Source organism: Scomber scombrus, chromosome 24 (genome assembly GCF_963691925.1).
Source record: "Scomber scombrus chromosome 24, fScoSco1.1, whole genome shotgun sequence".
NCBI lineage: Eukaryota > Metazoa > Chordata > Actinopteri > Scombriformes > Scombridae > Scomber > Scomber scombrus.
In genome coordinates, this window is record NC_084993.1 from 9,100,018 (window position 1) to 9,124,938 (window position 24,921).

The 24,921-nt window shown below is 41.0% G+C and overlaps 2 protein-coding genes across 9 annotated transcripts in view; both read left to right on the forward strand.

Moving 5' to 3' along the window:
• The window catches only part of mbnl2 (muscleblind-like splicing regulator 2), a 57,189-nt gene extending 45,675 nt beyond the window's left edge, over positions 1-11,514 (forward strand). For 6 of the 8 annotated variants that reach the window (XM_062414875.1, XM_062414873.1, XM_062414876.1 and 3 more), the window contains 4 exons: positions 155-305; positions 2,162-2,197; positions 3,481-3,575; positions 7,589-11,514. In XM_062414875.1, coding sequence (XP_062270859.1) covers positions 155-305; positions 2,162-2,197; positions 3,481-3,575; positions 7,589-7,603 — 297 coding nt within the window. In that variant the 3' untranslated portion in view covers positions 7,604-11,514. Of the gene's footprint in view, positions 1-154; positions 2,112-2,161; positions 2,209-3,480; positions 3,576-7,588 lie in introns of those variants that run through there. The other 2 variants (XM_062414880.1, XM_062414879.1) reach the window with 2 other exon arrangements.
• A 2,536-nt stretch (positions 11,515-14,050) lies between these two features.
• On the forward strand, positions 14,051-24,570 carry LOC133976625 (ras-related protein Rap-2a-like). The gene is made up of 2 exons (XM_062414885.1): positions 14,051-14,364; positions 24,236-24,570. The coding sequence occupies exons 1-2, from the start codon at positions 14,051-14,053 to the stop codon at positions 24,471-24,473; spliced, it is 552 nt and encodes a 183-aa protein (XP_062270869.1). The 3' UTR covers positions 24,474-24,570.
• Positions 24,571-24,921: the final 351 nt, after the last annotated feature.

Here is a 24,921-nt window from a genome sequence, read left to right on the forward strand (position 1 = left end):
TTTACAAATATCAGTGATGACTTGTGAAGTATACAGTTCAAATATACTGTGCTTCTGTTGTGCGTGTGTGTCTGTGTGTGTGTGTGTGTGTGTGTGTGTGTGTGTGTGTGTGTGTGTGTGTGTGTGTGTGTGTGTGTGTGTTTTCGGTGGCCAGGCGTTCCCCCACGGCGTCCTCCAGCCCCTACCAAAGAGACAAGCACTTGAGAAGAGCAACGGAGCAAACTCCCTGTTCAACCCCAGTATTTTGAACTACCAGCAGGCGCTGGCCAATGCACAGCTCCAGCAGCCCACTTTCTTTCCCGCAGGTAAGAGCTCCCAAATCAATACAGGCGGCACACAGATGCAGATAGAAGCATTTTAAGGTATGCAGAGCATGCATGCACACACACACACACACACACACACACACACACACACACACACACACACACAAAACACTCAGTGAATGTGCCCTGCTAACCTTGGATCTATCAGAAATGTAGTAGAGGTTCTCATGGTAATCAGTCATAGTTATCTGTTTTGCCCTATGCTTCCCTTTGAACGAGATTACACTGACAGACAAACATAAGGAGCGCCAACCTGATGGTGTGAGCTAACGTTTCAAATATTCTCCATGCCATCCCTTAACTTTGATCTAGTGTCTGCCAATATAAACACGTAATTGCTGCCAGGTGGAAGGGCAGTGCAGGCTTTGATCAGAGCAGTAAAAGATATGATATATTACCACCTGAATATGATACACCTGTCACTCTGTAACGCCCAAGCATGCAAAAGAGAAAAACAAGCCTAGTTTTATCCAACACAAAGACTCTGTAATTATGCTTAGGCTCCAAATGGAGGTAAAAATAATATAAAAAATAAAAACTCTGGCTTATTCTTGAGCAGCCTTTTCAGTGTTTATTGAATCTATCTTGACAGACATCAATATTGGGGGGGAGAGGGGTTCTATGTTAAAAAAGCAATTTTGCTCCAATTTTTCCAAATGAATACAGAACTGCTCCCTCATTCCTCTTCGGTTCTCTCCCCCGAAACAAAATGCTCTCTGTCTACTCCTCACATAGAAACTAACAGTAGCTCAAGCCCCCTTGGGTCACCCGCTAAATGAGTTAACTGCAGCTAACACATTAGCCTGTAGCCACACTGAGTCATAAGGATTAGAATCCTATCCCTCGCTCATCTTTCTACCTGCTCTTATTGTTTCCCCGTGGTGTGAGATGCCTGAAAGCCCCTCGTCCCTCCTTCCCTCCTACCCTCTGTGTATGTGCGTGTGTGGGAAGTAGCCTTGGGTCGAAGTTGTGTTTGCAAATATTTTTTTTCCTTATCTGCTAAAATCCAGATGGGTGGAGATTCTCCACGATGAAAAAAAAGTTGCACAATAGCTGGAGACTGTTTTGAACTTTGGTGTTATATTTCATTTTATTTGCAAGTTCAACTTGATCCAGTTTTGGATGAAAGCCTGTGCACATCATTGTACTGACACTGCATGGTGCTGCTGTTTGACTCACCTGTTTAGTTTCCTTCTCTTTATTCGTCTCTCTCTCTCTCTCTCTCTGTCTATCTCTCTCTATAGAAATGACTCATTAGAGAACTTATATAGCATATATAGACATTTACCAGTTGCAGCTATTTAACTGCAGAGTTCTAGTGGCCACAGAAGACCTCAATTAATCCAAAATTATAACAAACACGTTCAGTTCTTAGAAACTTAGATTCAAATAAAGGAAATTCCACAAAAATTTAAAAATATAACACTAACTGATTTGTTATTAATAATTTCCCTAAAAAATAGGAATTCATGGAACCAGTTTTACAGCATGTTACACCTGGCCACAATTGTTATATCTTACAATCTTAAGTTTTATTATGTTTGGTTTAGCTGCAGCTGTATGTAAACAGCATTTTCTCACTAATGTCATAACTGTTTAAGGGAATATTCCTCTGCTTGCTACAGTACACTGCATTCATAACTGGCAACGCTTTAATAGTAGCATCTGAGCTAAGTGAAGCTTTTTTGTCTAACCTTGTTGTTCTCCTCCCTCTCGATTAACCCATTTCTTTCCTCCTCCCTCTCTCTCTCTCTCTCACTCTTTGTCTCCCTCCCTCCCTCCCGCCCTCCCTCTCTATCTCTGTCTCTCTGTCTTTCTCTGCATGAACACAACAGGGTCAGTCTTGTGCATGACTCCTGCTAGCAGTCTTGGTAGGTCCTGACCCTCCCTTTGCTCTCTCACACACACTTTGTTTTATATGTTTAAATATATATAATAAAATGGGGGAAGGGGGGTTGGAGTGGGATGAGTGTGCAATATCTGCAGCCCTTGCAGGTGAGACAAAAGGTCATTGCTTCAAATCAACACCTATGTCTGTGATGAAACTGTTTAAAACATGTGCTCTAGGATTTTCCAGCTCATCAAACTGTGCTTGTGTTTTCTTTAGTCCAGTGAGGCTATGATATGATGTTTATGATATTAAACACACTCTTCATGTCCATTTTTTATATCCTGAAAGAGTTGTGACTGTCAATTTGTTTCCTTACTGACTCTCTTGCTAATGACTGTTTGTTTATGATTTGTTTTTAAAAGTTTAAATACTGCAGACTGATCTGTTCTGAAGCCTTTAGGATAGCTAATGTATGTTTGCTGTGCTGTATTGATCAGGAAATTTAAATCAGTTTCCCAGAGAAATTAGCTCAGCCACATAACTGGATATATTTGTTTATGCTAAAAGCGGATGGGAATTACAAATCAGGCAGCTCCCACTTTAGTGAATGATAAAATAATGATTGAAATATTTTTTTTAACTGAGCAACAGTTACATCAATCCATCAAAGTCGCATGTTTCTGACATGTGCAACAAGGAGCTGCCTGGATTTTTGGCATATTACTGCTGTTCAACTTGTCAGCCCACATAGATTACAAAAAAAACTGAAATTCCCATCCCTGCTGCCAAAAAAATGTCATCAATTCATTTGTAATTGGTGTCTTGTGCCGCCCAACTTCTCTGGGAAAAACAGCAAACTGATTTTCCGTATAAATTTCCTTACTTGTGATTGTAATCAGCTTCTCTCCTCTTGTTTTTTTTTTGTTATTTTTTCTCCCACGCTCTCTTTTTTCTTTCTTTCTTTCTTTCTTTCTTTCTTTCTTTCTTTCTTTCTTTCTTTCTTTCTTTCTTTCTTTCTTTCTGTCCTCTTTGCTTTGCATTGTGAATGGTTGCATGCCATCTGCCGGTGTAACCCTAACGATGGCTTGCTGGCTCTCTGTAACATCCACCACCACTACCATCAACAACAACAACAACAACAACAACAACAAACGATACCGTCGACACGCACACACCACAACTGTTGCCATGGTTATCATAATGCTCCACCTACCTGTCCATTGCTACCACCTCCTTCCCTCTACCCCCCTCATTCCTCCTCCTCCTCCTCCTCCTCCCTCTCCCCTCCTCCTCTACCTTCCCTTTCCCACCCTCAAAACAAAGTCCCAATGATGTACAGTGCTACGCCTGCTACTGTCTCTGCAGCAACAACTCCTGCCACAAGTGTCCCCTACGCAGCAACAGCACCAGCCAATCAGGTTTGCTCCTTTTAAAGCTTTCTTTCATCAGTCCCCGGAGCTCTGAATAAGTACTGCCTTCTAATAGTGAGCTGCAATAAACTGCAGCTGAGCCCACGCCCAGCCCCTCCCCATCCATCCATCCGTCTGCCTGCACTGGGCGAGCTCATGCTGGCATAAAAGCCCTGTGAGTGGGTGTTTTGGAGACAATTTAAAGCAGAGGGGCTACCTGAGCGAGCCGGTGCCAGTGCAGTGTATCGTATTTCTTCGGAAAACACAGTGCACAGCCCCCTTAAGGTGCGAACAACAAGCACTTCTTCAGAGCTCCCACATTTGCAAAGTAGTAGTTGTGTTGTGTTGCACTACTTCCTGGTTTTGTTTTGCATGTTCTGTTTTAAGTTTTATTTTCCACTTTTCTTGTTGTTGTCAAATAAGCCTCTCCATCTGCTGTAGGGGAATCATCTGTACTGCTTGTGTGCTACATGTATGCAAACACACACACACACACACACACGCACACGCACACACACATTCCAAGCACATATATGCAGGCAGTTCCTGGAGCAAACTGCCCAACTGGTTTGTAACGATCTCACGGCCGTTTCCACTCCTCCCAGTTTCACCTTTTTACCTTTTCTCGGCTGCAGGATAAAAAGAGCGAATAAATCATGTGAGGAAACAGTTACGGGGGCCGTGCTTGTCAGGGTGAGACAGACACAGGAAAAATGATCACAGAAGGTGTCTAAAAATGGCCTCTGATCGCAAGCTCTCTTGTTGCCGCGTGTCAGCAGGAGCCAGGGAAGCAGGGCCAGGTTTGAATGCCATGGTGACGCATGTGTGCCCCATTTTAAACCTGGAATATTCAGCACAATGCTGGCACTCTGGACACGCGCAGCTGGCAATCATTTACTGGTAGTTCTATATAGAGGTGCAGGGAGGTTGGACAGATGGGAAGTGTTCCACAGGTAGAAATGTAACGGGCAAACAATCACGTAATCTTCAACTGCTGCAAAATTTCCCACAACAGCCAGAATCTAAGTTAGTGCATTTAGACATTATTTGGATATAGGAGGACATTTAAGACACACAAATAAACAGAATAATAAATATATTTAAAGTGTTACATTTTTATTAGCAATGACAAGTAGATATTTAAATTATAATTACATCCCTGTTCTTTTTGTATTTGTAATTATAGCCTCAGTGTGCAATGAAAATACATTAACATCAACATTTTTTTAGAGATCTTTCTTCCTTTATTATAAGTATATGTGTTTTTTTAAATGGAATAATTTTAGATAGTTGAAGTCCTAAAAAATATCTTTAAAAACAACTTATATGTCATACCTGGAATGAAAAATATGAGAATGGAATCTCTCTGTGTAAAAGAAAATATAAGTCAGTAGGTGAAATAAGGTGAATAATTTCCAGAGATCCCCTCTTCTATCATTAATCGAGGATCCTGCTCGGTGCCTTACACTTTATTGTCCCTCATAGGCCAGCAGTATGTGCACTTCCTGTGAGTCACCGTCTCTTCCTGTAATTGGCATGCAGCAGCAGTAGCAGCAGGAAGCAGAGCTGCTCTTTAAAGATGCATGTGGGACAAGGAGCCGGAGAAACACTGACGTCAGCCCTCGCTGTCTGTCTCCGTCTGCCCCTCTCTGTCTCTCTCCCCTCCCCGCCCTGCATAAAGATCCTTCCAGCTAGGACACAGTTAACACTTAAAAATCACCAGCTGTGCTGCATATAGTGCAAGCGTTGTAGACTACAGTCATCCCCGTCATACAGTTATTTAAAATTAACATCCAGAGCATTATATTATATTATTTGATTGCATATGCTTCACTCTTTGAAAAGCCTTTCTCCATTAATTAAAAGGCGCCTTCTCAAACGCATATCCTGGACCAAAACACTTTGTGGGTTGTATAGAGCAGAGGATGCAATGATTATAAATCATGTAGCCAGAAGAAGTAAACATTTCAGTGAAAGGTGGTGTTGTTTACCTTAGTGGTAAATAAAATAACTAGTGAGTAATACACACATATGGAGGGACAGAATGTTACAGACATGTTGAGAGGTTCAGTGTCTGGTCAACTCGTGACCCTCTGAACTGTCATTGTGACATGACAAGCATTAACCAATCACATCATTCCATGTCCCAGCGCATATTAACCATGTGTTTACAATGCTGGGGTCTTTGGTAACGTCACCACTGTTGTTGGAGAGTATAATGTAGCAGCGCCCTCTACTGTCAGAATATGAGATTACATTACACACTTCACAGGCAATCACTCAGACCACTGAATTGATGGGGAGATAAATTGTTAGAATTAAATACTAAACACAGGAATACAGCTCTTCAGCTAGAGGACAAGGGTTCAATCCGTCACATCCTTGTGTCATAATTCTTATCACTGTAATTAGAAATAACAGACTAGGTCACAAAGGTCTCATGCAATTACAATAATAATCTGATATGAATCTGTAAAAACGTTCACCACTCAACCACACATTCTGTAACACATACTTTATTGCACATAATTATTGAACTAGTCACATCATCATCTACCATTTAAATCTTCCTAACTTGTTCTGGGTGGAAATTGTGCACGTACATGTCACTGAAACATGCTGCTGGTATTACCGCACCTAATCTGGGACAAATAGGGTCTGCAAACAATTCCTTGGCATTTGTTTATACCCACCTGTGGTACCAGACGGGTGGAATGTACTGTCCTATCGAAGCACATCCCACCCATCTGGCACGTGCAAACCAAACCGTTATATTTTCCATACTGCACTGTAAAGCAGGGCTTTCCTCTCAGCCCGTGCACATCACACGCTCTCCAACTGTGGCGACCTTCTGTGATGTGTGATGTGACCAGTGGCTTCTGTCCTTTGCTGGCTGTCTATTGTCTGTTAACAAGCACCATGCGGCTTTGTTCTGCGTTGGCTTGCTGCCAGGAGCAACCACATGATGGCAGCCAGCAGCTCTTCTATCTGTCTTCCCCCCCTATCGTCACTCTCTCTCTCTTTCTTCTTGTCTTTCTTTTCTTTCTCTCTCTTTGTCGTGTGGTGGATTAATCTTTATCTCCTAAAAGGGAGAATACACACAGTGGTGACCAGACCTGGGTCCAACGCTGTTAGCAAATAATTAGAAGCTTTTGCTCCTGTCTGCATGAATCACCAGGCAGGTGGTGTCACCGCAGTGCAACAACTAACACAGAAAAGTACTATTCATTGATCAGTGTTTATCTGTGATTGTCTCAACATTATGTGACACCGTTGTCATGGTGAACATGATCCAACTAAGGCTTTGTCAGTATGCTTTAAATGAACTAGCACATTACTGCTCTGAGGGTGATGTGAAAAGTGCTTGATTTTAGGCATACTGAAACCTTAAGAAGGCAAAAAAAATACTATTTGACCCACATTTTAAGGAGTCACCTAACAGCAAATACATCAGTTATATGTATTTATATTAAAGGGGACCTATTATGCATATTCACAGGTGTACTGGAATGTTTCCATGATTAATATTTTTTTAAAGACTAATTTAATTCATACTGGCCTGGTGCCCAAACCGTCAAACAAACTATACATTAAACTCCTCAAATACATCTGTACATGTTTGAGCCAAAGGCCGCTCACTGGCAAGATAAAAAAAAACTGCTGCAAACATAGTGTTCAGAGGAGTTTTTGACTTGCAGGGAGCATGTTGTATGTTCACCACACGTTTTGGAACTGGACACGTGTTGAACACGGATATCCAAAAGTATATGAATATCAGAAAATCACAAAAAACACAATATGTCCCCTTTAAGTATATTGTTTATGTCTTAAATAATCAAAACCAATTGAAATTTTACTGTCACACAATGGAACTGAACCATGGAAATGCTGATTTGTAAATTGTTGTAAATGACCATTATGAAACTTTAACTTGTGACCACTATCTTTTGAGTAAATAAAGCTTTTCTTTCACAGGTAAACTAAAATGTTCTCTCCTTGTCTTCTCTGTCTCTCTCTTCCAGATCATCCTGAAGTAAGTGTCAGGAAGGGAATGGAGTGTCACGAAGCTGCACTAGGAAACCCAAAACAGCCCCTCTGTAAATACTACCTTACCTCTCCAATAGAGGTCCAGCAACCTGCATGCTAAGAGTGTAACACTTCAATTTAACCGTAAGAACTGCAGTGCCGGTGTAACACACACAGAAAAAAAGATATATACTGTATGTATTGCTAGAAAAAAAACTATTAACATGAAAAATTCAAAAATACTCTTATGTATAGTACAACATACATAGCAAACACACTATAGAGGTCATTTTAACAATTGTTCTCCCAAAGTACCGTGGATCCCCTTTCTTTCATATTTATTCTAAGAAACCTCTGCACAATGTTCATCCCTTGGTTAGTAAAAGAGATGCTCGATTTGCACTATATGAGAAATATAGTGCTTTCTGTTGAAGCGGAAAACAGGAAGAGTCACAGAAAACCCGTGCACAACCACACCGACGCACTTGGCGCTTTCAAGGGGCGGCGAGCTCGAGGGTTTTTGTCTCGCGGTCTTTGCTTTTTCTCTCTTCAAAGTTGAATGTCATTGAGGCAGACAGGCTCATGTTTTCTTAATGTGACTGTCCCTGCGAGGGTCCCTCCACGACCCTCATCTGCCCATTAATATGCCATGATGAAGCTTATCCTCCAAAACCTCCCCTCCCCACCCCCGCCAACTTTTCATCTCCGGAAAACATCTTGCCAAAGTTGCGGCTTGGACGAGATCGGTGGAATCAACCTGCCAGAAAGCAGAGCCACATTTTGACATCTTGCTGAAATGTTTTTCTTTCTTTTGCCATTTCCCAAGCTGCTCAGAACGCAACTCAGCTACCCTTTATTTGTTTTGGTGCTGGGTTGAATTCTTTGTTTAGGGGGAGTGGTGGGATAGTTTCGTGCACAGATTTTTGCATGTGGTTGGGACAGACAGGGGAAGACAGTGCCCAGTGTTGACAGAAGATAGTCGTGGCCATTACCGAAAAGCCTAAAGGCTCGGGTCTGTGCCAAGGGCTTAACAAAGCTTGAGGGTTAGTTCCAGACATACCAAGCCTTGTGTGTGTGTGTGTGCATGTGTGTTCGTATCTGGAGACTGATGGTCTGCCGGCAGACTGGGACTTGAAGCGAGGTCTAGCAGGTGATGACAACACCAGGCCTGGTAGGAGAGTTTCTTTTTTTTGGGGGGGGATTTAAGTGCTAAGACTTAACAAAAAAAACCCGGTGCATTTGACGTTGCTCGTCAAGCAAAAGATGACTTGAACTTCGACTGGAGGGCTATCTGTGACCGTCGGTTGTCCTGTCCAACCCTACTATCACCGATAATCCTGTTCCATTTTAGAAAACTGTAGAAGTGCCTAAAAAATGCTCATCAACAACATGCATCCAGAGTGTATCACTAAAAAGTCACAGACACAACACACTGGCTGTCAGAAGCAACATGGACTTTCGGGAAAGACATCACATTTTTTGCGAATCGTTACTGGAATCAGTTTTTCTAGTAACAGTTCATTAACATCACAAGTGACTTTATCGAAAAACAAAAAGAGTTTAAAGAAACGACAAATCAAAAATAGCTTTGTAGAATGTTTGGTGACTTTCATGGTGTACCATCGTTTCTTACCATGGTTTGAGTAGTTTACATGAGGAACGTGGGTGAGAAAAAAAAATGTATTGTAAACTGTGTAATGTATGTAAAGTGTCTCTTTTTTTGAGAGTTTATATTCATGGTTCTAGAAATGTATTCAAAGTTATTTAAAATTTGTGTTGTGTCTACTATCAAGGTATGTTTGAACCGCGCCCCCCCCTCCCCCACAACCCACCACCACCTCCATCTCCACCTTTCAGAACAATCATTCGTATATAATTTTTTTTTTTCCAGCCAAGATCATAAAATGTTTCATTATTTTAGACCAACCCTCTTTAATTTTTCGCATTTTATGATTAGCGTGTTTTAATTCATTATACTAAATCTTATTTTCCATTTTTTCAAAGATTCAGATGTAATTTCATGGTGCTCGATTAATATTTGACAATCCACAATCATACCTTTGGAACAAGAGCGAAGCTCTGGTTTCATGTTTTGGTTTCATTCTCTTTGATTGTCTTCTCATGCATTATGATTTGTATGTAATATTTGTGGAAGGTGGTAAAAGTTATATTTTGTTGTAATTTATCTTATGTTACTCTTGGTCAAATTTTAGTCAAAAACAATGTTGTAAACTATTCTATTTTGAAATGAATGTAATTTATTGAGCTGTGCTACATTCTGCACGGTTGGTCATTTCAAGGTCTAACCTGTCAGGTCAGCGAATGAGAAGTCGCACAGGAACTAGGGGCGGGATTTAAAAAGTCAGCCCGCCAATGGAAAGCTACTGGATCTTTCTTGCCTTCTCATCGAAAAAAAGATCACGGTCTTGCAGTAATGAGCATAGTAATAGAGTTGCTTGTGTTGTTGGAAAAAAAAAATGTTTATTGTATAGATGACATTTTACCAAAAAAAGAGAAGAAAATTTCAAAAAAGATGTACTTTTCACTCTAGTATGATAGTATTTCATAACAATATTAAGTTGTTGCTGTGGCAACCAAATGTTGCAATTACTAAAGTTCGGTATTTTTGTAAATGACATTGTTAAGTTGATTTTCTGTTTCTTTTTGCTAGAACACTGTACACAAGGTAGATTGTAAAGAAGATATGAACATTTCTTATTCTTCACTGAGATTATGACAATGACCTAATATTTTCATTAGCAAATAACAGCCTCTATAGTGCTGTGACTGTAACACTTAAATAGATTTAAAGTCATCAATGTTACATAGATTATATATATATAAATATATAAGAATGGAATAATCTATAAATTAATAAGTTCAGATGTACAACTCTTCCCCTGAGAAAGGACCTTTAGGTTCCACACTGAGACATTTTATTCGATGTATCACTAGAGTTAAGGATTGCACTTTTCATATTGTTTAAAGATGTGATCTGTTTTTCATTTCCTTTAAGGGTTTAGAGGTTACTGCACCCTGTTAGTACAGTAAATCTGTTTATCAATCAAAAGCAGATGATATCGGTAAATAACTTTAATTAAACATGTTGCATGGGAAAACAATATTTTCTTTTCTTACTAAATGATAACTGAATGTTTCTAGTGAAAAAAAAAAAAGTCTGTACACAAAATGTCATTTGGTGACCCACAATGCCCTTGTGTATGGAATCCTCTTGAGATGTAATGTTTTTGAAATGTGTTGGCAATGATTGACTGATGGTAAAAAGAAAAATGTAAGCACTTTCTGAGCAGTTGGTCAACTGAACAGACTCAGCTTATCCAAACACTTTGCCTTATCTTGAGTCCATCGTGCTTAAGGTTTTATGTTTTTAAGAGCTCTTATGAAATTTTATTAAAGAGACTGAACAGGTCTCTCTTCTCAAACCCCTTCTCAGTTACATTTCAAATATATATCTTTATAAAGAAAGTCATTTTTTAAGGTTTTAATGTGTGAATCACAAGGCCAAACGGGGTGACTGCAACAGAGTGAACAGTCATTGATCTTTACTTGTAGTCTCCCACATCTGTAGTGAAATCTTTTTGTGCCATTGCCTTACAATGGACCTTCAGAGCTTGTAATTCACAGCTTTAGCCAGCAGAGGGCACTACACTGGAGACTGCAGGTTATGATTGTGACTGCCTGTGCCATCATTGTTGCAAGTGTACCCTACCAACAAAGTAAAGACATAAACATAATTTGACAAGAAAACCCTCATCGGATTTATAGTTCAATGTAATCATTTTTCAATGTATTCTTTTTTTTGCATATATTTTGTGCTATTTTATGTTTCTATAGTCAAATGTTTCTTTGGTTCCAGCAAGATAGTGTAAAATCTATTGAAAGAAAGAAATAAAGAAAATCAAAGGAATTTGTTTGTCTCAGCCATTTATTTATGACATATTTTATACTTCAACATCCATTAAGTGCCCCAGACTTATTTTCGGTGACACATACAGAGTTAAGTACTTTTCATTTGACATGTAACTATTTATACTAGACTATCTAATTCATCCATGTTCGCTCATTGTGCAAACTTCCTCTGACTAACGTCTGTGGTTTTTCTCCGGGGCTTTCTCAAAGACCCCTGGGGGTCCCTGAAGTCCACTTTGGGAACCACTGCCATAAAACTAAATAAACAGCAGATCACAGTGTAATTAGAACAACATTTAATTTTTTTTGGCAGATAATAGGCTCTAGAAAAATACACACAGACTAATGACAAGATTTTAATGCTGCTCGCAGTAAAGTAGGTCTGAGCTTTCCAGAATATCTTTCCACAGATGATAAACATGATGATAAGACCAAGTACTGGGAACAGGAAAACTATGTCTATGTCATTTCCTGTTTCTGCAGTGGAGCATTTTCTGAAGTTGAGTAAAATATATATATAATTGCTGCATGTATGAGAGGTCATTAGTACCACTATTTCACTGCTGCATGTAAAAACATGGCTGTGTCTCATGTTGGCAGCAGTGGATGAAAAAGGCGTTCAGGGTTTTCAGAGCAGTAACTAGAAATGCTATGACACGAACAGAGTATAACACTAGCTAACAAATAACAAGCAGATCATCACAGATAGAAATACAAAGGCAAAATCTAAAATGGTATATACCACCAGCTGCCAGCTTAGAGTAAAATATTGTAGCCTAGACTCAGGGCTGTCGTCTGCTCTTTGTTAATTGCATTAATATCTGTGCTGCAATCAGAAGTGTGTTATCACTTATGATAACAATCAGCGTATCCCAGATGTGTCCCAGACAAGGTCAGGAAACAGAGGATGCAAATTCAAGGAGAGACGAGATGTAACAAGACTCCTACTGATACAGCTGGTGTGCAAGGTCAGAAAATTCAACTGAGCCTCGTCTGGAACTACTCCCGTCATCTAATGGGTAGCAAATGCCCCCAAATACAAACGACAAAGCCCTGTAAGTACCACAGGAAATACGATGCTTGTCTGTTGAATTACGAACAAAAAAAAGGACCACATTTTTCACAGAGGGAGGACGTCAGGTTGTTAAAACATCATACGTTAACGTGTGACAGTTAACATTGGTTACCATGACCGTAATCGTACAAAGATCTAACATTAACTACATTGTTATTTTAACTCAAACAATGATCTTTCCCTAAACTGAACCTTCTGTGCCTAACCCAAACCTTATCTGTAAGTAGTATCAGATAAAAACAGTATCAGATTGTTTTTGAAACTGTGGTTTTGATGATGCAAAAAGTACGCCAGTTAATAATTTACATAAACAACGAGTCAGACCGTTCCTTCAGTGCTGGCCAGAAATTCCCGAATCTCGTCGTCTCTCCAGTTAGATATTTTTGTTGGCGTCTTACATTACCTTTCTACTTCACCCTCAGGTGGTTGTTCTCTTCCGGTTTCATGCCAGTCACTTGATAAAACAAAAACATCGCTTGCTGTGGATTCCCTGAAAGATGACCTGCTATATTCGCACATCAGATCCAACATTACACAGACTTTATACTTAGGGGGCTGGCAGGGTAAAGTCTGTTTGACGTCCTGTTCAACTGATTTGGATTAAACATTCTCACACACGGCTCCTCCGGGTAATGTAACATCAGGGTTTTAGTACATGTGTACATACGTTGATAAGATAAAGATAAAGAAATGTATTGTCATATGCATGGTAAAAACACAGAGGTTCAGACAATGCAATGAAACTCTTACTTTGCTGCTCTCTTTACACACAACAGTAACACATACACACAACAAACACATCACACACATAACAAAAGATGCATACAACACTAATATATTAATTGTTGTATGCATCTTTTGTTTCTATGAATAGTGTCATTTCTTGATAAAAATGAAGATGCTTTAATGTCTAATTCCATATTTCTATTACAGTGCTGATAAGAATGCTTTTCTTCACAGGCTTCACATTTTTTGTCACAAACATCCTCCCTTTTTTTGTCAGTGGCACTAATCACCCTCCATACAACCCAGGAAATAGTAACATCCAGTGGATGCACCGACTCCAGAGGCGTGGATTCCCAATACTGTTGTCTTCTTGAGGATAAATAGCCTCTTTGCCTTTAACCCTACCTTATCTTGCTGTGCAGAGAAATGTAGTGTTAGCCTTCTAAAAAAGATGTGTAGTCTAGTCGCCTCTGATCATCTTATTTTTGCCACAGCGACGCCTTATTGCATTATGGATGCCTCTGGAATGGTGTCCCTTCAAGATAGCGTGGGAATATTTCAGTAGAGGCTCCATCATCATCCTCATTATTACATCTCTTTTACATTAAGCTGTGATCGTGTCATGCCTGTAGTCTGAGCCCAGGCTGTGTGCATGGGGATGCGTTTGTTTTATCCGCAGCTGATGACTTTATTCTCTGCATGCCGGATTTAAGAAGACAGGAGCGCTATGCGGGAGTATAAGGTGGTGGTGCTCGGCAGCGGAGGGGTGGGGAAGTCTGCGCTCACTGTCCAGTTTGTCACCGGGACATTTATAGAGAAGTATGATCCGACTATTGAAGATTTCTATAGGAAAGAGATCGAGGTGGATTCCTCTCCGTCTGTGCTGGAGATCCTCGACACCGCCGGCACCGAGCAGTTCGCCTCCATGAGGGACCTTTACATCAGGAACGGCCAAGGCTTCATCCTAGTCTACAGTCTGGTCAACCAGCAAAGTTTTCAGGACATCAAGCCTATGAGAGATCAGATCATCAGGGTCAAAAGGTGAGGTATTGTTCATATGATTGTGTAAACCACCCTTGAATAATTAATACAGTCTGATGCAACAGACAGGAGCTTATTGAATATATATTTGGCCTTTAAAGAGTTAAAACCAATATGTGACTATTGGGTTATACCAATATGGGCTATTCATTTAACACAGTCAAATTATACTACATTTTGCTGAGTACCACCTGGTCCCTTACAAGAGCCCTTTGAAGTATTTGAATGTTAATGCAGAACCCCCCCCCCCCCCCCCCCCCCAAAAAAAAAAAAAAAATTCCCAATATTTTTACACTCATCATCTCTAACTTTCACCCTCCCAGCTCCCTTCTCTCCCCCTTGTCTGTGTGAGAAGCAGCAACAACCAGCTCATGTTCCTCTTAAGAGCCCAGCTGCGGCTCACCTGTCATATATCAACTCGATGAACTCTCCCTGGGTTTGATATTTTCTCTCTCTCTCTCTCTCTCTCTCTCTCTCTCTCTCTCTCTCTCTCTCTCTCTCTCTCTCTCTCTCTCTCTCTCTCTCTCTCTCCCTCTCTCTCTCTCTCTCTCTCTCCCTCTCTCTCTCTCACACACATGACTAACTCTGGATGGTTTCGATCAGTGCAGTCCATTACTCAATGAATCCACTGAGCTCATCTCATGGCTGGATGAGACAGAGAGTGGAAGAAAGAATCTGTGATCTTTCCTTTTCTTTCGTTGTGACATTTGGGCTCACGGCCTTCCTTTATTTTGGATCTTTAATGACACTGACTGGCTGTGTGTTAGGAATCTTTTTGTTTTTTTAGCAGGTGTCTGAAAAAGCCACCTCATTCTAGCAGGAAGCTTCGGTATCATATAAACACACTAGCAGGGAAAATATAATGAAATGGCAAAGGTAGCTAATAGCTATCTGGTTTAGAAATAATTTTATCTGTATCAGATTTATGCTGCAGTTATAAACCTAGATTACAGTTTCAATTAATGATGTTTAAAATTAAAAAATAATAAGATGCTCTACTCTAGTATTATTATTATTAATGAGCCTATTATGTTGAGAAATGAGGTCAGTTTACAGGTTTTGTATAAGAACATAAAGGGCACTTATGTAGACATTTCATTGGTCAGCATAATGTATCCCAGATTATCATTGGCCCTTCAAATTGTCTCATTTTATGGGCTATATCACCCCCTGTCAGTCCAAGAGGCTTCTTCAGCTTTAGTGATAGATGAAAGTTATTTTTGCCATGATTAATCATTGCTGCATTCTCTAATTGATTTATAGGGAAATACAATACAGTGAAATGAAACTACACTTTACTGGAGTACCACCTGGTACCCCTCAAGAGCCCCTGGAATTCCTTGAACCCCACATGGAGAACCTCTCAAAAACACTCCAACCCAGGAGCATCTCAAACGTCAAACCTCTCAGCTCTCTTTTCTTTCTTTCTGTCTTTTTCTATAGGGGAATAAGGACTTACTATACAGGGCCTCAAACTCACCAGGCCTCAAAGTGTCTAGAACACTACATTTACTCCACATCTGTGAAAACTGTAAAGCATAAGTCCAGTTCATTACAACATGGGTGTCTTATTTGTGTAGTTTTGGATATCATTCCTATCAGTTAAAATAGCTGCTGTGATCAGGGAGCGTGGCAACATCACTCCAATGAAGTCCAACAAGGCTAGAAACAAGCAGTAAGATGTTCAGAGAGGTTATAATCATGGCAACAGTTTACCCAGATGATCTAAAACACCATTTGGTGGTAAAGCTGAGAGTGAGTGCACCTGAAATGTTGGTAATTAGACCTAATTGCACAGGAAAACTGTGTGCCCAGAGCTCAGCAGTTAATTAAGTAGGAGTGATGGCCAAAACTATAAAAACTGGAAGGATCCTTTAATCACATTGCCAGGGTTGTGTCATGTTAAGATCAGGATGCACCTGTAAAATAGCATTGAAAAAGTTCAAAACAATCATTTATTTACCTTACATTTATATACTTAGAATTGCATTTGTATAGTCCAGTGCAGTGCTTTTTGTCCTAAAGCCCTCCCCATCCCTGAAGTGAACAGAGTGCTCCCGTGGCACGGACGTCACAGGCCGAGCGGAAGCGTGAAAGCGTCACAGTTGACGAGGCACGGCAGGGACGAGCGCACGAGGGAACTCCTTTGAAATGAATAATATAATGATGGAGAAAACGGCGCTCTGTCGACTTTAGCCGGCCGCCACCCAAAGCAGCAGCCCACACTGCATCAGCCGCCACCGTCCTCAAGTGTACATCAATATTTCATACTTTTATTTCACACTGCTCTGGGTTTGAAGTCGGGCTTGTTACTGTATGTGCAAGAGGTTTCTCAAATATGTACAATAACCAAAACTCACATTATCATTTAAATAACTTTTTGTTTTGTTTTGTCTTTTGAAGAGGAAAATATTTTTTTTGGAATGTGCATAAATTATATTGTGTATAGAAATTACAATCACGCACAGGATAATTGAATTTGAGCAAACAACAATCTTTTGTGATTGAAAAAATTCCACCGCTCTCACTCAGTTTTATTGAATTGCTCTTTTTAAAATTCACACAGCTCTGTGCTCTCTCAAAGAGAAGGATGAGTAAGTCTCATCACACAACAGGCGTCTTTCAGGAAGAAAAAAAGGATGAATAATTGAAACAACACAACACACAAACTGTAGAAAATAGTCCGTCCTGTACAGAGCAGAGAGTGACAAACTGTTTCTGACTTTAAAGAGTAACTTAACACTGAATCCACTTTTTTTAGTTAGTAAAAGTATAAAAGTGCTGACACATGCATGTAAAATCCTCCTCAGTTTATTTAAGGACAGGGAGAACAGGCTCAGCTGGTCATTTAAACACATGCAGAGTATCCGCTGGGTGTCCATCTTAAATGAAACAACAGACAAATTCAGCTCCTGGTCTCCATTAGCTGTCTCCAGGAGATCTGCCTCCTTCCTCCCAAACTACTTGCTGAGCCAGCAGCAGCAGCAGCAGCAGCAGCAGCAAGGAGCACCACACCGAAATATAGTATGTGCCCACTCACCAGAACTTAATGGGATTGTGTTGGGTTGGAAGCCAAGAAGACATCAGGCCTCCATTAGAGAGTCATATAAACTAGGATGCTTATGCAGGGCCCTTAGTAGGGGTTAGCATGGGAAAGAAGCAAGAATACTATAGATTACTGTGCTGCACCGTTGCAGGTGGCTCGAAGCCATGAGATACTCCTGCAGTGCCCAAAATCCACACGTCACCTCCACCGTGCTGACTTGCTTGCATGCAGTAAGGCAGTGAGGAGCAGTAAACACATTCCCCTACTTGTCTCTCATCCAAATTGTGCGTTTTTTCACATAAATCAGAATTTTTGTCTCAACCAAATCAAATGATTTGTCTGATTAGACACCCTGCCAAGCCGAAATGTTATTTGTATAATTGGTGTATATCTGTGTGCTAGAACACTGTACTCTCTGTCGACTCCAGCACCTCACAGGCTAACCAAATAAACCCCATGTCAGTCGCTATCAGTGAAAACAACATCTGGGTGTAGCCCTCCTCGCAATCTAATAATCTCGCTCCCTGCATGTAAAGGTTTATAGTTCTGTCGGCACAGGAGGAAGCACGTTCAAAGCGCTCGAGCTGCGTTTTATTCCACGCTGCACTGATGCTGTGTCTAATAGCAGGAGGTTAGCGTCACGCACCGCTGAGTGGGAATAGAGCGGAGAGACCCAAACTACGTATCCCATGGGGCACTTGTGTAGGTACAAAGCAGCTTCCTGACCTCAAGCTTTTAGCGTTTGCCATCAGGAAAGAGCGAGTTGTTAAAGCAGCCACCAGTAAAGTGCTCATTGTTGAAATGTTCAACAATGAGCACTTTACTGGTGAGCACTTCACAAGTGTTTTTTACCATACCCAACCCCACAGAAGCTTTGTCCCCATTCTCACATTCAGAACTGACTTGTAGCTTTCTGGCAGCTCGCAAACATCCCAAAACACATCTGTGCATCATTCAAATACAATCTAATAAACACTGGGACAGTCCTTCCTAATGTTTCTGGGAATTAACCCTTTAAAGTGACACTGTTTACTGGAAATCCCTTTTCCAAGGCTGCACAGTTGGACGGATGCTCATTTTTCAGGCTGTTTTAGAAGCCTGAAGTGGTAAATATTTCTCAATAGGCCAGAAAAAAAAAACACAAATTGTGTGACCAAAATGTGTTTTTCTCATTTTTTTAGCTTGTTAATCATCTTGTGACGTCTCAAGAAAAAAAAAAAACTTAGCTTTGATCTGTTGCTGGGATTTCCCACATGTAAATGATTATCTTTTTTTTTTTTTAAACTATCAAATCGTAAACAAACTTGCACTATTATATTACTCATCGGCGCCTTTCTCCAGACCTCTGAATCACTGCCCACATCTCCCATTCTTTCAACCCATTCTAGTAAGTCTGGTGTTATAAAAACATTGGCTCAGTTGTTTATCTAACTGAGCTGAAATTCCTAAATTGGCATATTTCTTCATTGAACTTGACAAAAATCTTTAACTGATCCGAGCAGCTGGTACGGCAACTGGAAATGACGACGGAGGGATGGGCACGTCCATCACTGCTGATTGGTTAGCAGCAGCAGTTGGCATTCACTTATCATTCACTTTTTTTAATTAAAAACAAAACTGGGCCTGACTGAAGACAGTATTGTGACCTCTATCCAGAGAAAGCTGGAACCCCCATTAATGTTTAAATCTCCTCTTCCAGCCTCAACACGCACTAGAGGAAGAAATTTGGACCATTTGGGACACATTAGTTGTCCTCACATTATGGGTCAGCACAAAAAAATGCTCACCATGGATTGTTGTCTTCATTTAACTGCACGAAACGGCAGGAATAATACCTTTAATGAGGACTTGTCTGTTAACTCCCTTACTGCTCATACTGTGTTTGTATCTGAACTAAAGAAAATGAGATTATCTGGAGGAGCTGGGCTGCACCATTAAAGATGGAAATGAAGCTTGGGGATTCATCATAAAATAAAAGACTCTAAAGACCTTCTCCATCTGCTGTGCAGGCCCTCTCTTTGTCTGTTTATCACAGGAATGTGTGTGGTTTGTTATTTTGTTGCCTTGCTTTCTTCTTCATGTCGCCGGGGTACTGTGGCACTACAGTAACATTAGCTTTAGATGCTTTGTTCTCCAGCAGTATCACCCTTTGGGAATTAACACAGCGAGTAGATGCTATAGGTTGTGTGATTTTTCTGTCCGGTCCTACAAGCAGATACATGGCTGGCTGTCACATAGTGTAGCTGATCCAACTGCTAATTAACAGCAGATGCAGAGCAAAGAAGCGGCTGCAGGGTTGGAGGGCTTCGTGTTGGAGATGCCTGACTGTTCTTTTGTAATTTCTGTGTGTGTTTGCCGGCGCTGTGGGGCTTGTGAAAATGGGTAAGTGAAGTCACTGTAGCTATTTAACACAGCAGGTAGCCTTAATAAGGCTGTTGTACCCAGAGGCTAAGTGGAAAATGTAGAGTGCATCTCTTTTTGTGAGGTATAAACACTGCTTCTCTGTGTGTGGGAGGTTTGTGTGTTTGCCTTTTTTTCCCCCAACAGTTGCACCAACAATGGAAGTAACTTGTTTTTTGTGTGTTCTAAAGGTCAGATGTGTTTCAGCAGAAGAAGCCACATCCTTTAATGAGGATGCAGCAGTTGGACTTGTGGCTTTTCAAAAATGCAGGTACAGATGATGGCTTCAAAAAAAAAAGAAAAAAAAGCAAGCTCAGCAATTTGCAGGGTGAGAGCCCTGCAGCTGAGCACACAATCTCCCACTTGGCAACTCTGTGAGTATCATTCGGAAACAGTTTCCCAGAAAAATTTTAGAAATAAAGAAACATTTTTTAGCGTCGCCGTCTTGATAATTTGCAGCCGGCCACCTGCTGTTGTCTGTTCCATAAACCAGCGTGACTTATCGCTCATGAATTTTCTGCAAAACAAAAAGCTGCATATTCATACAGCTGCAGGTTTGAGCCAAGCAATCCTACGACGCATTCCAACTGGGCTGATCACTCCCGTAACGCACGGCTGCCAACTCTAGTGCTGGACCAAGAGCCAGTGAGCAGTGATTGTTATTTTCTACAGCTATATCTTCATTTGTATGTAGAGTAAAAACCCTGCGAGAGGAACTTAAACACTCTAATCAAACCTCACAAGCTGCAAGATTTTAGAATGACAAGATTTCCTGATTCCTTTTGCTTTCAAATGCTGAGCCTTCATGTGTCAGACAGGAAATGAAGCACAGATAGATGATTGTGTTTCCAGTGATTATTTCCTTAATGTTTCAGTGATGCCTCATTTATCACTAAAATTCATAGATTGATAACAAGACATTCTTCTTCTCTTATCTTATTGCAAAAAAGAATGTCATTATTACAGTATTGTAAGTCTTATTTTGAAGGAGACATTGTGTATTGGTATATATTTAATTTAAAGACATCTTTTATCTTTTAGGTTTAATTATTTGAATCTGTGGAACACATTACAATTTTTTTTGCAAAGAAATAAGTGTCAAAAACTTTCCAGCACCTCTTTCTCCCCTAGTATTGAACATGCTATTTGTGATGGGTGTAGCAACCAGCCCCTGCCTGGCTACCCCACACCCAAGAGTAAAAACTGGGCGGTGGGCTACAGTACATTAGGCAAGCAGTGTCCCTGGCTCAGAAAAACACAGCTATATTATACACTAATTTTTCACTGTCATGCCATGTGTAACTTTGAATTTATGACTTATTGTTTGGATGAACATGAGTAATGAGTGTTAGAGCACTTGTCATGCGATTTAAGGCCAAACCTGTAAGATGGTGCAGTTGTGCTTCTCTGCTCGATTAGTTTGACAGTGTAAGTAATTTCAGTGCTACAAGACACTGAACTGAAAGAATCAATTCAAAATTTGGCCATATTTGTAACTTTTTTTGTGATATCAGGAAGAACCTCTTCACGTGGAAAAGTATCGATTTATTTTTTATACAAGAAGTGAGAATAGTGTGGATAATGTGGGATAAAAACTGAACATTTTAGGCTAAAACGCAAGCATGTAAAGGTTGGTAGAGATACAATAGTTCTGAGACACTGAGTGCAAAACTGTGTCTTTTTAACTCCAATATTTAACCCCAAACATTGACTGACACATTCCTCAATAATACATGATATCAGCCTATAAATCCCTGCGGGGTGGGTTTTCTTCCTGCTGTGTTGAGCAGTTTCAAGCATCTCCTCATCTGGCAGGGGAGGGAGCTGTAGTTTGATGCTGCAAAAAAACAAGCGCTATACAAACTCCCCGCCCGCCCCACCCCAGAGAAGCTGGCTCTCCCTGTGTCTTTGTAGTTATATATAGAGTTTCTCCTGCAAGGCTGTCAGATTGCATTTGTCTGCATGGTGCTCTCCTTGTTCACACTTCACACCCTCTAGACTCCAGCTTTCCAAACACACACACACACACACACACACACACACACACACACACACACACACACACACACACACACACACACACACACACACACACACACACACACACACACATACACACACACACATATGCAGGCCGTGCACACACAGATGCTTGTCCTGCTGAGGTCAGCTGCTGTTTGTATGAGTGTGTGTTGCACGGTGCGGCGGCTGTTGGAGGGAGAAATGTCAAGCTGCAGGGAATTCTTTGGCATTTGAGCCTTAAAGAGCGACTTTTCTCTGCTTGATAGGCTTGTTTGTAGACCAATCATGGGGGAAATTGCTGAAATTATTTATAATTTTCCTCCAGGAGATCAGGGTTGGAGCCCCTGCACAGATTTGAAGCTGCCACCCTGCCCTGCTGAAGAACACTTCAGCAGCAGGTTCATCAGGTGCTAAAGTGACTTTTGCACAGGGTCTTCCCTCTAAAGCATGCTCTCTGTGCTCCTTCCTCTCTCCAACCTCCTGCCTGCACTCATTTCCTGCAGCTCTCTGGCTCCGCTTTAGCTCAGTGAGACTTTGTCAGCTCTTTTCCACGCCTCAGCTCTTCTCCCGGCTGAACAGTGTGGCAGCAGGCCACCAATTTGTAGATAAGAGCCCATTTCTCAATAGCACCAACAGATCAATAAGCCAGGCTCGGGATGCACTTAGGAATGACTGATGGTTGAGGCCATTAGGTGGTCTGTGCCATTACCTGTTGTGAGAATATACAGCATACCCTCTGTAATTGACATTCTGTAGTTTAATCAGAGAAAACATGAAGGGCGTCTAACTGAGATGAAATATCTGCTATCTGAATAAAATGCAATCAGGCTTTACTGTAGAATATAACAAGTACTGCAACAACACATTTGTTTGGTCTGTTCACCCAAATTACAGAATAAGACCATAGCTGGCCAAAAGTATGTGTAGTAATCAACTGAGTAATTGTTTGTAAAATGTTAGCAAATTGTTCCCAGAGCACAAAGTGACATTTTTGGATGTTTTGTTGACTGACAAACAGTCCAAAACCAAAAAATATTCAACTATCTTAGTAGAGTAAGAGAAAATATGCACATTCAAGGAGCTGGAACTAAGGACTAATTATTGAAACTCTGATTTTCAATACAGCTACAACTTTCTACTGAAGAAATAGTCCCTGTTTTCCATCTTACAGTGCGTTGAGCAGCCACATTATCTGCATTTTGTTTAGCTAAGTTATCTTTAAATTTATCAAATTATTACATAAACCACACACACGATCAATACACTTACTGAAGTCAAACATCACAATGATAAATTTAGAAAAAAACTATAAAAATCTGAACTAGCCATAATTGAACCTTTATATTAAAAAATTGTGATGGTTACTTATTATCTTGATATGCAAATGTTACTTAGATCTAATTATTGGCACCACAGAGTCAGTCGAGTACCCGTGTTGGTAAATGTGTGGAAATGACATGCTACACTTGTCACATGGGCCTGTGGTTAATTTGTCACCCATCTGTGTTTTTTTTGCTTTTTTGAGTGAAGTGACCCTTTAAGGATGTACTTATTGACCCACAGGTGTCTGAACTTCTCTTCTTCATTTCATGATATTTTGGGATCAAACTCTCCATGCGAGTCGATACACTGCTGAGTTTGAAATGTGAGTCAAAGCTAAATATGAAGTAGAAAAATAGTTGTTTCCAAGGTACGAGGCCAATGCTCATGTCCAATCATGTGAGAGCACCACATTAGCTTTATTCAATTATTCAATAAGCTATTCCATTACTCTCCTCAGCCTGGTTTCCTTGTATCGATGGCTCAGAGGGAAGAGGACCGGGATCGTCAGTCGCACGCTGGGGAAAAAAGCTTTTGATCCGTTAAGACATGCTTAGTGCATGATGGAAATGATGCAAAGTGGAGAGCTAACGATTTTAAACAAGAATTGGAAGCCATTAAAGGTACAGCTTGCGTGCCATGCACAGGCACGTATATTGCATCCAGGAATAAACAGAGCGTCTCAGTGTTCGAAAGAGGCAGTTATTTTTCGTGATGACAGTTTTCTAATGGGACCGCCTACTGATATTAGACACTCGGGGGCCGGGGAGTGACGGAGGCCCCCCTGGGGAGCTGTGGCTGAATGTAGCTGTGTTTATCCCTCTCCCTCGCTCCATTGTGCATTGTTCAAACTCCTTATTGTTTCAGCATCTAACAAATACAGTATGTAGGCCAACAATGCACACGCACACACACACTCTGTCAGTGAGTTTAGTCTCTCTTTTTTCTCCCTCTTTCTCCCCTACATATCAGGAAGTTCCTGTTGTCTCAGTCTGTAAAGTGAAACACCCAGCGGGGGGGGGGTGAAGGCAGAAAAATTTCAAATGTACACTCCTCTGATGTTACTTTCTCACCTATTTCTAGGTACCAGCAGGTGCCAGTGGTGCTGGTGGGTAACAAGGTGGACCTGGAGGAGGAGAGGGAGGTGTCCCCCAGCGAGGGCCAGGCGCTGGCCGAGGACTGGGGCTGCCCCTTCATGGAGACGTCGGCCAAGAGCAAGACCATGGTGGATGAGCTTTTCGCCGAAATCGTCAGGCAGATGGACTTCTGCCCTCTGCCCGACAGGAGAGAGGCCTGCTGCCCCGCCTGCAGTGTTCAGTAGCAGCCGATCAGCCTGCAGGAGGGGTGATGGATGAGAGGATGCTAGGAATTAAAATGCAAATGAATTCTTGTTAGATAGATTAAAGGATGGAGGGGTCAAGAGGAAAAATCCACTCTTGCTATCACTATTTCTACATGCTTTTTCTGTATCTAGCACGTAGCCTGAACTCAGACTATGTGCTCTGGGCATTCTGGGGGAATGTAGGAAAGCACTAACTGAAGCAGAAGGTGACAGAAAAGGTTAAGGGAACATTTAATTTCATCACTTGTGGGACACAGGGTGGGTTTTCCCTTGAGAAGAAAAAAAAAACACTTGACCTCCAACGTCCATCACCGCTCGGCCGGTTAACAGAGGCAAATTTACGGGGGGTTTCCCAAAGGCAGCACGGTGCCAAAAAAACATCTTATAAGCCATCTACAAAGTGGATCATAGTGCTAAATGCTTTTGG